The sequence below is a fragment of the Callospermophilus lateralis genome, chromosome 12, assembly GCF_048772815.1.
Source record: "Callospermophilus lateralis isolate mCalLat2 chromosome 12, mCalLat2.hap1, whole genome shotgun sequence".
Classification (NCBI taxonomy): Eukaryota; Metazoa; Chordata; class Mammalia; order Rodentia; family Sciuridae; genus Callospermophilus; species Callospermophilus lateralis.
In genome coordinates this window covers 97,489,956-97,504,995 of record NC_135316.1, presented here as the reverse complement: position 1 = coordinate 97,504,995, position 15,040 = coordinate 97,489,956, and the positions used below count along the sequence as shown (strand labels likewise).

The following is a 15,040-nucleotide window of genomic DNA, read 5'->3' as shown; positions in this document are numbered from 1 at the left end:
CGTTATCTCATTGTCTAATTTTTTTAGTTCTTTGTATATTCTGGATATTAGGGCTCTGTCTGAAGTGTGAGGAGTAAGATTTGTTCCCAGGACGTAGGCTCCCTATTTACCTCTCTTATTGTTTCTTTTGCTGAGAAAAAACTTTTTAGTTTGAGTAAGTCCCATTTGTTGATTCTAGTTATTAACTGTTGTGCTATGGGTGTCCTATTGAGGAATTTGGAGCCCGACCCCACAGTATGTAGATCATAGCCAACTTTTTCTTCTATCAAACGCCATTTCTCTGATTTGATATCAAGTTCCTTGATCCACTTTGAGTTAACTTTTGTGCATGGCGAGAGAAAGGGATTCAGTTTCATTTTGTTGCGAATGGATTTCCAGTTTTCCCAACACCATTTGTTGAAGATGCTATCCTTCTTCCATTGCATGCTTTTAGCCCCTTTATCGAATATAAGATAGTTGTACTTTTGTGGATTGGTCTCTGGGTCCTCTATTCTGTACCATTGGTCCACCCGCCTGTTTTGGTACCAGTACCATGCTGTTTTTGTTACTATTGCTCTGTAGTATAGTTTGAAGTCTGATATAGCTATACCGCCTGATTCACACTTCCTGCTTAGCATTGTTTTTGCTATTCTGGGTCTTTTAATTTTCCATATGAATTTCATGATTGCTTTCTCTATTTCTACAAGAAATGCCGTTGGGATTTTGATTGGCATTGCATTAAACCTATAGAGAACTTTTGGTAATATCGCCATTTTGATGATGTTACTTCTACCTATCCATGAACAGGGTATATTTTTCCATCTTCTAAGATCTTCTTCTATTTCTCTCTTTAGGGTTCTGTAGTTTTCATTGTATAAGTCTTTCACCTCTTTTGTTAGGTTGATTCCCAAGTATTTTATTTTTTTTGAGGATATTGTGAATGGGGTGGTTGTCCTCATTTCCATTTCAGAGGATTTGTCGCTGATATACAGGAATGCCTTTGATTTATGCGTGTTGATTTTATAGCCTGCCACTTTGCTGAATTCATTTATTAGCTCTAATAGTTTCTTTGTAGACCCTTTTGGGTCTGCTAGGTATAGAATCATGTCATCTACAAATAGTGATAATTTGAGTTCTTCTTTTCCTATTTTTATGCCTTTAATTTCTTTCATCTGTCTAATTGCTCTGGCCAGTAATTCAAGAACTATGTTGAACAGAAGTGGTGAGAGAGGGCATCCCTGTCTTGTTCCAGATTTTAGAGGGAATGCCTTCAGTTTTTCTCCATTCAGAATGATGCTAGCCTGAGGCTTAGCATAGATTCCTTTTACAATATTGAGGTATGTTCCTGTTATCCCTAGTTTTTCTAGAGTTTTGAACATAAAGGGATGCTGTACTTTGTCGAATGCTTTTTCCGCATCTATCGAGATGATCATATGGTTCTTATTTTTAAGCCTATTGATGTGGTGAATAACATTTATTGATTTCCGTATATTGAACCAACCTTGCATCCCAGGGATAAATCCTACCTGATCATGGTGCACAATTTTTTGATATGTTTTTGTATCCGGTTCGCCAGAAGTTTATTGAGGATTTTTGCATCTAGGTTCATTAGAGATATTGGTCTGTAGTTTTCTTTCTTCGAAGTGTCTTTGTCTGGTTTAGGAATCAGGGTTATGTTGGCCTCGTAGAATGAATTTGGAAGTTCTCCCTCTTTTTCTATTTCCTGAAATAGCTTGAAAAGTATTGGTATTAGTTCCTCTTTAAAGGTTTTGTAAAACTCTGCTGTATACTTATCCGGTCCTGGGCTTTTCTTAGTTGGTAGTCTTTTGATGGTATCTTCTATTTCCTCAATTGATATTGGTCTGTTTAGGTTGTCAATATCCTCCTGACTCAATCTGGGCAAATCATATGACTTAAGAAATTTATCGATGCCTTCACTATCTTCTATTTTGTTGGAGTATAAGGATTCAAAATAATTTCTGATAATCTTCTGTATTTCTGAAGTGTCTGTTGTGATATTGCCTTTTTCATCCCGTATGCTGGTAATTTGAGTTCTCTCTCTTCTTCTCTTCGTTAGCGTGGCTAAGGGTCTGTCGATTTTATTTATTTTTTCAAAGAACCAACTTTTAGTTTTGTCAATTTTTTTCTATTGTTTCTTTCGTTTCGATTTCATTAATTTCAGCTCTGATTTTAATTATTTCTTGTCTTCTACTTCTTTTGCTGTTGTTTTGCTCTTCTTTTTCTAGGATTTTGAGTTGAAGTATTAGATCATTTATTTGTTGGTTTTTTCTTTTTTTAAGGAATGAACTCCAAGCAATAAATTTTCCTCTTAGAACTGCTTTCAATGTGTCCCATAGATTCCGATATGTTGTGTCTGTGTTTTCATTTATCTCTAAGAATTTTTTAATTTCCTCCTTGATGTCTTCTATAACCCATTGATCATTCAGTAACCTATTGTTCATTCTCCAAGTGATGCATGATTTTTCCTTACTTCTTTTATCGTTAATTTTCAATTTCATTCCATTATGATCAGATAAGATGCATGGTATTATCTCTACTCCTTTATATTGTCTAAGAGTTGCCCTGTGACATAATATATGATCTGTTTTTGAGAAGGATCCATGTGCTGCTGAGAAAAAAGTGTAACTGCTTGATGTTGGGTGGTATATTCTATATATGTCAATTAAGTCTAGGTTATTAATTGTGTTATTGAGCTGTATAGTTTCCTTATTCAACTTTTGTTTGGAAGATCTGTCCAGTGGTGAGAGAGGTGTGTTGAAGTCTCCCATGATTATTGTATGGTGGTCTATTAGACTCTTGAACTTGAGAAGAATTTGTTTGATGAACATAGCTGCACCATTGTTTGGGGCATATATATTTATGATTGTTATGTCTTGTTGGTGTATGGTTCCCTTGAGAAGTATGTAGTGTCCCTCTTCATCCCTTTTGATTAACTTTGGCTTGAAATCTATTTTATTTGATATGAGTATGGACACTCCTGCTTGTTTCCGAAGTCCATATGAGTGATATGATTTTTCCCAACCTTTCACCTTCAGTCTATGTATGTCTTTTCCTATCAAATGCGTCTCCTGAAGGCAGCATATTGTTGGGTCTTGTTTTGTGATCCATTCTACTAGCCTGTGTCTCTTAATTGGTGAGTTTAAGCCATTAACATTTAGGCTTATTATTGAGATATGGGTTGTTCTTCCAGCCATATTTGTTTATTTATGTTACTAAACATGGTTTGTTTTCCTCTTTGATTATTTTCCCCCCCTTTAGTTTACTACCTCCCGCTGTTGGTTTTCATTGATATTTTCCATTTCCTCTTCCTGTAATATTTTGCCGAGGATGTTTTGAAGATGGTTTTCTAGCTGCAAATTCTTTTAACTTTTGTTTATCATGGAAGGTTTTAATTTCATCTTTCATCCTGAAGCTTAATTTCGCGGGATACACAATTCTTGGTTGGAACCCATTTTCTTTCAGTGTATGAAATATGTTATTCCAGGATCTTCTAGCTTTCAGAGTCTGTGTTGAAAGATCAGCTGTTATCCTGATTGGTTTACCCCTAAATGTAATCTGCTTCCTTTCTCTTGTAGCTTTTAAAATTCTCTCCTTATTCTGTATGTTGGGCATCTTCATTATAATGTGTCTAGGTGTGGATCTCTTATGATTTTGCACATTCGGCGTCCTGTAGGCTTCTAGGATTTGGGATTCTGTCTCATTCTTCAAGTCTGGGAAGTTTTCTCGTATTATTTCGTTGAATAGATTGCTCATTCCTTTGGTTTGGACCTCAATACCTTCCTGTATCCCAATGACTCTTAAGTTTGGTCTCTTTATGTTATCCCATATTTCTTGAATGTTCCGCTCATGGTTTCTTAACAGCTTTGCTGAGCTGTCTATGTTCTTCTCCAGTTGAAATACTTTGTCTTCATTGTCTGATGTTCTATCTTCTAAGTGTTCTACTCTGCTGGTAGTATTCTCAATTGAGTTTTTAAGTTGGTTTATTGTTTCCTGCATTTCCAGGATTTCTGTTTGTTTGTTTTTTATAACCTCTATCTCCCTGTATAATTGATCTTTTGCTTCTTGGATTTGTTTATGTAATTCATTGTCGAAGTGGTCGAAGTGGTCTTTCATTGTCTGATTTTGCTGTCTAATGTCTTCCTTGAGACTCCAGATCATCTGAAGCATGTATATCCTGAATTCTTTATCTGACATTCCATCTGCTGCAGCTATTACCTCTTCTAAAGTTGAATTGACCTGCATTGCTTGTGGTCCTTTCTTTCCTTCTTTTTTCATACTGATCGCGTTTCTTTCTGCTTGGTGAAACTGTTGTGTTATTGATTTTTCCCCCTATATATTTATATTGCTCTTGTATAGTTGCAACGTCTCCCTTGCAGGCTTTGGCGGTGGTTCTGCCCCTCCTTCAATTGAGGCAATGTGCCTACCACGCCGGGAGGCCGCTGTGCCTGTACTTTCGATGGGCCTGTTCTTTCGGTAGTCACGGGTCCGCCTACCTTGCAGGCGTGAGCAGCGGCTTTGCCCCTCCGCTGGCCACTAGGCCTGTTCTGTCTGTCGGTTGCAGGTCTGTCTACCTAAAAGGCGCTTGTGGCGGCTCTGCCCCTCCCCCAACCGGGGTGATGTATCTGGCGGGCCACTGGGCCTGTTTTGTCGGTGGTCACGGTTCCGCCTACCTTGCATGTTCATGGAGCATCTGTGTCCCTCCGAGAGTTGCTGGGCCTGACCTGCCGGTTGGTGGCAAGTGCACCTACCTTGCAGGCGCAGGGGTGGCTCTGCCGCTCCGCGGGTCACTGGGCCTGATCTCCTGGTGAGTCGCAGGTCTGCCTAACTTGCAGGCACCCGGTGGCTCTGCCCCTCCCCCAACCGGGGCGGGGCGATGTGTCTGGCCGGCCGCTGGGCCTGTTCTGTTGGTGGTCATGGTTCAGCCTACCTAGCAGGCACGTTGGGCAGCTGTGTCCCTCTGCAGGTTTTTGGGCCTGACCTGCCGGTGGGTCGCAGGTCTGCCTACCTTGTAGGCTCGGGGGGTGGCTCTGCCGCTCTGTGGATTGCTGTGCCTGTTCTGCTGGTGGGTTGCGGCTTCACCTACCTTGCAGGCACCCGGCGGCTCTGCCCCTCCCCCAACCGGAGCTATGTGTCTGGCGGTCCACTGGGCCTGTTTTGTCGGTGGTCACGGTTCCGCCTACCTTGCATGCGCGTGGAGCAGCTGTGTCCGTCCGAGAGTTTCTGGGCCTGACCTGTCGGTGGGTGGCAAGTGCGCCTACCTTGCAGGCCCAGGGGTGGCTCTGCCGCTCCGCGGGTTGCTGGGCCTGATATGCTGGTGAGACGCAGGTCTGCCTACCTTGCAGGTGCCCGGCGGCTCTGCCCCTCCCCCAACCGGGGTGGGGCAATGTTTCTGGCCGGCCTCTGAGCCTGTTCTGTTGGTGGTCAGGGTTCTGCCTACCTAGCAGGCTCGTGGGGCAGCTGTGCCCCTCCGCAGTTTGTTGGGCCTGACCTGCTGGTGGGTGGCAAGTGCGCCTACCCTGCAGGCCCAGGGGTGGCTCTGTCGCTCCACGGTTGCTGGGCCTGATCTGCTGGTGGGTCGCAGGTCTGCCTACCTTGCAGGCGCCCGGCGGCTCTGCCCCTCCCCCAACCGGGGCGGGGCAATGTGTCTGGCCGGCCTCTGGGCCTGTTCTGTCGGTGGTCAGGGTTCTGCCTACCTAGCAGGCTCGTGGGGCAGCTGTGCCCCTCCGCAGTTTGTTGGGCCTGACCTGCCGGTGGGTGGCAAGTGCACCTACCTTGCAGGCCCGGGGGTGGCTCTGCCGCTCCGCAGTTGCTGGGCCTGATCTGCTGGTGAGACGCAGGTCTGCCTACCTTGCAGGCGCCCGGCGGCTCTTCCCCTCCCCCAACCGGGGCGGGGCGATGTGTCTGGCCGGCCTCTGGGCCTGTTCTGTCGGTGGTCAGGGTTCTGCCTACCTAGCAGGCTCGTGGGGCAGCTGTGCCCCTCCGCAGTTTGTTGGGCCTGACCTGCCGGTGGGTGGCAAGTGCACCTACCTTGCAGGCCCGGGGGTGGCTCTGCCGCTCCGCGGTTGCTGGGCCTGATCTGCTGGTGATTCGCAGGTCTGCCTAACTTGCAGGCGCCCGGTGGCTCTGCCCCTCCCCCAACCGGGGCGGGGCGATGTGTCTGGCCGGCCGCTGGGCCTGTTCTGTTGGTGGTCACGGTTCAACCTACCTAGCAGGCACGTGGGGCAGCTGTGCCCCTCCGCAGGTTTTTGGGCCTGACCTGCCGGTAGGTCGCAGGTCTGCCTACCTTGTAGGCTCGGGGGGGGGGTGGCTCTGCTGCTCTGTGGATTGCTGTGCCTGTTCTGCTCGTGGGTAGTGGGTCCGCCTACCTTGCACACGCGTGGAGCAGCTGTTTCATTAGTGCCTGGGCACACTCTCCTTGTTTGCCTCCCTCAGGCCCTAAGTTTGTAGAGCTTGGGGCTGAGAACCCCCAGCCAATTTGCTTACCTTCTGGTAGCCACGCTTCCGTATCTGGTGCAAGAGACCTCAGTTGTCAGCACTGGTGGGAGCGGTAGCCGTGAGTCCCACGCCGAGGCGAGTCAGTGCAAGAGACCTCAGTTGTCAGCACTGGTGGGAGCGGTAGCTGGGAGTCCCGCGCCGCGCGGCTCCCGCCGGCTCCTGCGCCAGCGCTGCCTCCGGGGTTTCTTGACTACCACGCCGGCAGGTCGCTGGACCTGTTCCGGGCGCTGGCGGCGGCTGTGTTCTGCCCCGCTCTGGCCGGGGCGACGCAACACCACGCCGGCGGGTCGTTGGGCCTATTCCGGGCTCCAGCGGCGGCTCTGCTCCGCCCCTCTGGCCTCCACAGTATTCAGCAGGACCCGGACCGAGAAACAGTTTCCGCGGGTTCTTTATCCCTGGGCCAGAGCAGTTCCGGGAGCCAGAATTCGGCCTCTCCGGACTTGGTACCGACAGGAGCAGGCTCCAAGAAGCAGTTTCCGCAGGTTCTATAGCCCTGGGCCAGAGCAGCTCCGGGAGCCGGAACTCCACCACTCCGGGCTTGGTGCGTGTTCTGATAGGAGCAGGCTCCAAGAAGCAGTTTCCGCGGGTTATTTAGCACTAAGTCTGAGCAATTTGTCTGCGAGACGCAGACAATTGTCAGCCTGAAATTACCTGTTCTATAGCTGAAAGAGCTGCAATCAGTCGAAAACAAGGATGGTGACGTCAGCTCTCCAAGATGGTGGCCGCTGGCTTCCTCCGTGGTCTGACCGGTGTGGAGAACCGAACTGGACTGTTTCCTTCCCCTGTCTCCAACCCAGAATTCAGCTCCGAGCTCAGCAAATGCCTAGCTGGCAGGAGCCCGCAGAATCAGCATCGCTGTATCTCTGCGCCACCAGCCTGTCATTTCCCAGCGCGCGCCGCAGACTCCAGCCACGGGGTGATCTGCCGAACAAGCAGCGCTCCATACAGATAGATCGCTCGTGTTTGAGCCCCTGAAGCTGATCCTCGTGCGATGAAAATCCTTCCACTAGGTTTTGGAGCACCCCAATTTTGCTGGAAATTCCTAACAAGATAGCTTTTAGCCATTCTAACTCGTCATTTTCCCTCACAGTGACGCAGTACACGGAGTTACTGCACTCCCTTCGCGGCCATCTTCAAGAATCTCTTTTTCTCTTTGTAAGTGTGGTTTGTTGATTTTATTTTTTCGAAGAACCAACATTTTTCATTAATTTTTTGAATATTTTTTGTTTCAATTTCTTTGATTTCAGCTCTGATTTTAATTATTTCCTGTCTTCTACTGCTTTTGTTGTTGATTTGGTCTTCTTTTCTAAGGCTTTGAGATGTAATGTTAAGTTATTATTTCGTTACTTTCTATTTTTTTTTTAATGAATGAGCTCAATGCAGTAAACTTTCCTCTTAGAACCACCTGCATAGTGTCTCAGAGATTTTGATATGTTGTATTGCTATTCTCATTTACCTCTCAGTGCTTTTTTTTATTTCATCCCTGATTTCTTCAGCTAACCATTGGTCATTCAATAGCATATTATTTAGTCTCTAGGTGTTAGAGTAGCTTGTATTTTTTATTTTATCATTGATTTCATTCCATTATGATCTGATAAAATATAAGGTATTACCTTTTTTTTTTGTATTTGCTAAGAGTTGCTTTGTGGCCTAAAATATGATATATTTTAGAGAAGAATCCATGTGCTTCTGAGAAGAAAGTGTATTTGGTCATTGGATGAAATAGTCTATATATGTCTATTAAATTTAAATTATTATGTGTTTTTTAGTTTATTTAGTTCTATAGCTTTTTTATTTAATTTTTGTTTGGAGAATCTTTCCAGTGATGAGAGAGGCATGGTAAAGTCACGCAGAATTATTTTGTTGCAGTCTAGTTGATTCTTGAAATTGAAAAGGGTTTGTTTGTATGTAGATGCTCCATTGTTTGGGACATAAATATTTATTATTACTATGTCTTTTTGATGTATAATTGCCTTAAGCAGTATGAAATGCCTTTTGTCAATTTAATAAACTTTGGCTTGAAGTTCACCTTATCTGATATGAGGATAGAAACCCCATATGAAGGATATGTTTCTTTCAATCTTTTACCTTCAGTCTGTGGATGTCTTTGTCTATGAGTTAGCCTCTTGAAGATAGCATATTGTTGGTTCGTGTTTTTTAATCTAGTCTGCCAGTCTCTGTCTTTTGGTGGATGAGTTTAGGCTCTTACTTTCAGTGGTATTATTGAGAGATAATTTTTATTGTCTGTCTGCTTGAGTTATTTCTGATTTTTAATTTGAATTAATTTCTTCTTTGATTGACCATTCTTTCAGTTTAGTTTCTCCCTTTCTTGTTTTCACTTTTATTTTTCATTTCTTCTTCATGAAATATTTTATTGAGTATGTTTTATGTTACAGGCGTTGTAGTTGTAAATTCTTTTAACTTTCATTTATCACGAAAGTTTTTTTTTCGTCATCAATTCTGAAGCTTAATTTTGCTGGGTATAGTATTCTTGTTTGGGATCCATTTTTTTTTTTTTTCCAGTACTGGGTATATATTCCAAGACTTCCTATCTTTCAGGGTCTGAGAAATCAGCTCAGATCCAGATTTGTTTTCCTTTAAATGCAACCTGTCATTTTTCTGAGGCAAACTTTAAAATTCTATCTATATGGTGTGGTTCTGTTGTAATTTTGTATATTTGGGGTCCCATATGCCTCTTGTATTTAATTTTCCATTTAATTCTTAAGGTTTGGGAAATTTTCAGATATAATTTTATTGAAAAGATTTTGTATTCTTTTGGTTTGTATCTCTGAAATTTCATCTTTCCTGATAAATCTTAAGTGTGGTATTTTCATGTCATGTCATATTTCTTGGAATTTCTGTTCTTGGTCTCTTAACATCTTTTCTCTGTGATCAGTTTCATTTTCAAGATTATTTTTATCTTTATTGCCTGAAACTCTGTCTTTTAGGTGGTCTAATTTGCTGGTGATAACTTTCTGATGAATTTTTAAATTAATTGATTCTTTTATTTTAAAGATTTCCAACCTATTCTTCAGGATTCCTATCTTCTTATTTTTTTATATATTTTTTTTAGTTGTAGTTGGACACAATACTTTTATTTGTTTTTATTTTTTTTTGTTTGTTTTATTTTTATGTGGTGCTGAGATCGAACCCATCACCTTGCACATGCTAGGCAAGCACTCTACCGCTGAGCCACAACTTCAGTCCCCTATCTTCTTATTGACGTAATCTTTCACTTCTTGAATTTACTCACAAATTTCATTTCTTACATTATCTTTTATCTCATCAATCAGTTTAACTGTGAACTTTCTGAATACTATCTCTCACATTTCCTCTGTGTGATGTCTTTGGAATCTGTTGTTGAGGGATTCTGTGTTGTTTGGGACAGTTTGTTCCCTTGCTTTTTCTGTTTGTCTACCCATCTATCTAGATGGATCTAGAGCTGTAGAGTTTCTACCTTATGAATTTTATAGTGTCAATGTTACTAGTACCTCACAAATTTGGGAAGAGCCCAATGATAGCAACAATCTATGCAAACAATATATAGCAGTAGACCAAGTACTTAGTTCCTATTTTGATATCTACAGTGTTAATTAATACAATACGTATAAATAGTAGGATCAGCAATCCATCAATAAAAACAGTAAATAATCATGAATTAGATGTGGCATAAGATCAAACAATAGGTGTTATCTATGACTTCTACTGTATTAGTTATTGTGTGCCTTTGGTGGCAGGGGCAGACATTGTATACATCAATTAATATTAAGAGGTGTTAAGCATAGAGTTGAGTATGAGGAAAGAAGAGAGGGTGGTAGAAAAGTGTTTGCACTTTCAAAGGGTGAATAGGGCAGATGCAGCAGTAACTTAGGATTTGTTATTAAAGAGGAAGGGAAATAAAAAGTAGAAGTAAGCAAAGTGGATCAAAGCCCTAGGAATTACACCATGCGTCTAATAGAAGAAAAAGGCCCAAATCTCCTCATGTCGGATTAGGCTCCAACTTCCTATTGGAGTCTTATTAGACCCCTATAGCACAAGAATTAAAACCAAGAATCAATAAATGGGACGGATTCAAACTAAAAAGCTTCTTCTCAGCAAAAGAAACAATCAGTGAGGTGAACAGAAAGCCTACAGAATGGGAGCAAATCTTTACCACAAGCACATCAGATAGAGCACTAATCTTTAGGTTATATAAAGCACTCAAAAACCTTAACACCAAAAAAACAAAATAACCCAATCAATAAATGGGCCAAGGAACTGAATGGACACTTCTAAGAAGAAGATATATAATCAGTCAACAAACATATGAAAAAATGTTCAACATCTCTAGCAATTAGAGAAATGCAGATCAAAACTACTCTTAAGATTTCATATCAAGTCAGAATGGCAGCTATCAAGAAGACAACAATAAATGTTGGCAAGAATGAGGGGGAAAGGCACACTCATACATTGCTGGTGGGACTGCAAATTGATGCAGCCAGTATGGAGATTCCTTGGAAAACTTGGAATGGAACCACCATTTGACCCAGCTATCCCACTCCTCAGTTTATACCCAAAGGACTTAAAAACAACATACTACAGGGACACAGCCACATCAATGTTTATAGCAGCACAATTCATAGTAGCTAAGTTGTGAAACCAATCTAGATGCCCTTTAGTAGATGAATGGATAGGGAAACTTTGGTGTGTGTGTGTATACACACACACACACACACACACACACACACACACACAATGGAACATTACTCAGCATTAAAAGAGAATAAAATAATGACATTTGTAGATAAATAGATGGCGTTGGAGAATATAATGCTAGATAAATAAAGTAAGCCAGTCCCAAAAAAACAAGTGCCGAATATTTTTTTTAATATGAGGATGCTGACTCATAATGGCGATTGGAATCGGGGAGCGTGGGAGGAATGGAGGAACTTTACATAGAGCAAAGGCGGGGAGGGGGCAAAGGGATAGGAATAATGGTGGAATGAGTTAGACATCATTATCCTAAGTACATGTACGAAAACACGAATGGTGTGAAAATACTTTGTGTACAATCAGAGACTTGAAAAATTGTGCTCTATATGTGTAATATGATACGAATTGCATTCTACCATCTTGTATAACAAATTAGAATAAATAATTTTTCTAAAAAGTAGAAGTAAGAATATAGAGGAGGAAAGAATGGAATTTGGCTATCAGCAATAGAGAAAAGTGAGGGAGACAAGAGAGTTGTGGCAAAGACTTCACAAAATCAAAATATACTAATCAAAAACCCTGACCCTTAAAAAACAGAGCATGGGAAAATAACACCTTCAAAAAAAAGGCTAGAAAAGGAAAAAAGAAATATGTATAGATGTTCTTGAATCAATCAGTACACAAATAAAACAAAAACCAAATATAGAAATACAAATACAGAAAAACAAAGAGCAAAACAAAGCAAACTAATAATCAAAAAAAAAGTGAGAAATCTTGGTGAAAAGTTAAGAAATTAAGGAATTGTTTCTACTATGAAGGATAAAATAGAATATGTGTTGACTGTATGTACCCATGTTTTTATTTATTTTTTTCATCTTGATGTGTGAACTGAACAAGGGAGAATAGAATGGACTGTGGGCTGCAAATCCTGTGTATTGTGTTGCTCACTGAACTGAAGGTTCAGGTTTAAGTCTTCCCAACTTCCCTTCTTGGAAGATTGCTGTGGGTTGGCTGGGCTGCAGGCCAGGTGGCAGAGCCACTGGCTGGGGCAGGTGGGCCTGGCAATGAAGTGGCCTGTTGGGCAAGCTGGGCTAAGGCCTGGTGGAAAAGCAGTGGCTAGGGCAGGCAGTGTAGTGGTTTGCCAGGTGCCAAGATTGGCAGGCTGAGTGGTGAAGTGGGTGGCTGGGTCAGGTGGGTCTGGTTGCAAAGTTATTGGCCAGTCAGGCTGGGCTGCAGCTGAATGGTGAACAAAGCATCTGGTTATGTCTGGCTGACCTAGCTGGCCTGGGCCAGGAGGATTAGGGCTGGGCCATGGGTTCTGTGGGCCAGTGGCGAATCTATGGGCTGGGCCAGGTAAGCCTGGTGGTAAAATGGGCCAGTGGCAAAGCTGTGGGCTCAATGGGCAGAGTAGGAGACCAGGGGGAGCTGGGGAAGCCCCCATGTGTGCCAGACTGTTGCCAGACTTGGAGGGCACCCAGGACCCAGGGACCCAGTGGATGCTGGACTGGATGTGATCTAGAGAAGGGCAAGTGCCAAGGACCAATTGGGGTGCCACACTGGGTGGGTGCTGGCTGAGTTCTGGACCTGACAGGTGCTGGATTGGAGAGTGCCCCGAGGACTAGGCTGGTTGGTGCCAGAACCCAGTGCGTGCTGGGCTAGGGAGGGTGCTGAATCTGGGACCCAGCAGGTGCCAGCCTGGGTGGGCCCTGGGTACTGGTAGGTGCTAGGACTGGTCAACCAGGCAAATTGAGAGCCAGGTGCCCTCACACCCAGCTTTCCAACTTCCTGATCCTCTGTAGCCTTGTTAGCCCCTCTGAGCCACAGGACTCACAGAGTCAGGGGAGGGCCAGGTTCTCTCTAACCTCTCCAACTTGTGTTTCCCAAGTGAAATGCTCTCAGTTTCTGATTTTCCACACGTTTGTTAGGTTCAGTTATATTTTGCTAGGCTCAGATAGATTTATGTGGATCTAGCCGTGAACTCACGGATCCGGGTTTCCAGTTTCCATTGGCACTGCCGTGCTGTAGTCCCAGCAGTAGCAGTGCTATAATCCCAAAATGACTCCTGGATCTGCTCTCTGTGGACGATTAATAAACTTAGGGTGACATTTTTTTTTTTTTTTTAAGATCCATGTAATCAGTTGAACAGTCTGGTTTGGCTAGGGCAAACTGCCCCTCCAGTCTCAGGATTTTTTGCTCTAAGCGTCAGGGAGAAGCAGTATTCCTGCTGCTTGAGTTCTGGGTAGCTGAGTTAGGAGAAAGGCTACCTCACTCTAATCTACTGTCTTGCTACCTCCCCAGAACATGCTTTTAAAGGTTATTGTAAAATCTCCTTTCTTAGTACTCATTTGTAGAATTTTTTTTCCACATTTAATAAATACATTCTTGAATAATTTATTTATAGCCCTTTTGGATAATTGGATGTGGCATGTGCTTAATTATGTAAGACAGTGACTTTTTTTTTTTCTCATCTTAAAAGGGCTATTTTCAATTAAAAGCAAACCCAGGTGCTTGGATGCTGAAATTACGCCAAGGAAAATCAGAAGATATTTATCAAATAGTTGGGTGAGTTATGTGACCCTCTTTAAATTATTTTATATGTCAATAATTATTTAGTGCAACATAACCAGTATCATCAAAACAGCGATTAACATGTTAATACTGGCCTAAGTCCAAATAGCAGCAAGGTGACAGAATACAATTTTTCAGGACTTGTCTATCCCGTAAGAATTTGAACAACTATCCACATACAAAAATCCCTTCATAATAATTAAAGAAATCGAGTAAGATATACAACACCTGTTTATAGCACAGAAATAAGGAAAAATGTATTGAATAGAATAGGAAGACCAGTTTTGTCTATCTTTAGCATCTTCCCACAACTGCTGCGAGCCCAGCCCAGAGAGAAGAAAGTGAACACTGAACTTTGTCCTGGATCCAAAACCTAGGCCCACTCTAGTAACACCCAGCACCAGTCAGGCCTCAAAGCCATTATAGTCCTAGACTCCAGCCAGTACCCACAAGCTGATCCTCCAGGACCTGGTTTCAAGCAAGATTCTGTAACTCCAGGTTTTAGACCAGCCTGGTATATTAAGTTTCCAGGTCTACTCCACTATTAAGCCTACCCCAGCACACTAGGCCAGCTCCCAGAGTGTTCAGGTCAATCTTAGGGCCAGACTAGCCCCTAGAGTTCAGAGCTCCAACTGCCCCCAGCCCTAGGATACTCCCAGGTCCTAGCACAAGTCTAGCCTAGTCTCTGCTGTCCCAGCTCCAGGTTCTAGATGAACTCAGAATCTGGGCAGCTCCCATAGCTCCTCATGCTCCTCATGGTTCCAGGCTTTAAACCTGTTCCAACATCTGGCTGGACCCCATGACCTAGGCTCTAGTGAATCTAGGATCTAGCCCTGCCCCACTAAACCCCAGTGTGTGGCTGGCTTTCTCCAACTGTTGACCCCTGTAGACTCAAGTTTCTAAGCAGCCCATGTGGACTCAAACTTTAAGGATCATCCCATATACTGTGGCTCTAAGACCATCCTAGTGGACTCAGGTGCCAGGCCTGTCCTGTAGACCCACTTACTAGCCCTAACCAGCACCATGTCACCTCTTGTGAACCAAGACATTTAAGGCCATTTCCTGAAGATTCAGGTTCCATGTCCTCCCTACAGACCTTACTACTCGGGCTACACACAATCTCTGTATAGGCTGACTAGCAAAGGACTCTCTCAGACAAAGCCAGTTTGCAAAGATTGGAATAAGTCCTTACTTCCTTAAATGCACAGACACCAACCTAGAACCACAAGGATCATCAACAGCCAGGGAATTGTAACACCACTAAAGGAACAAAACCTTGTAAATT

The 15,040-nt window shown here is 43.3% G+C and overlaps 1 protein-coding gene across 1 annotated transcript in view; it reads left to right on the top strand.

Annotated features, from left to right (window-relative positions):
• The window catches only part of Uggt2 (UDP-glucose glycoprotein glucosyltransferase 2), a 175,125-nt gene that overhangs the window by 117,880 nt on the left and 42,205 nt on the right, over nucleotides 1-15,040 (top strand). The window contains exon 29 of the mRNA XM_076872262.1: nucleotides 13,664-13,749. Coding sequence (XP_076728377.1) covers nucleotides 13,664-13,749 — 86 coding nt within the window. The remainder of the gene's footprint in view (nucleotides 1-13,663; nucleotides 13,750-15,040) is intronic.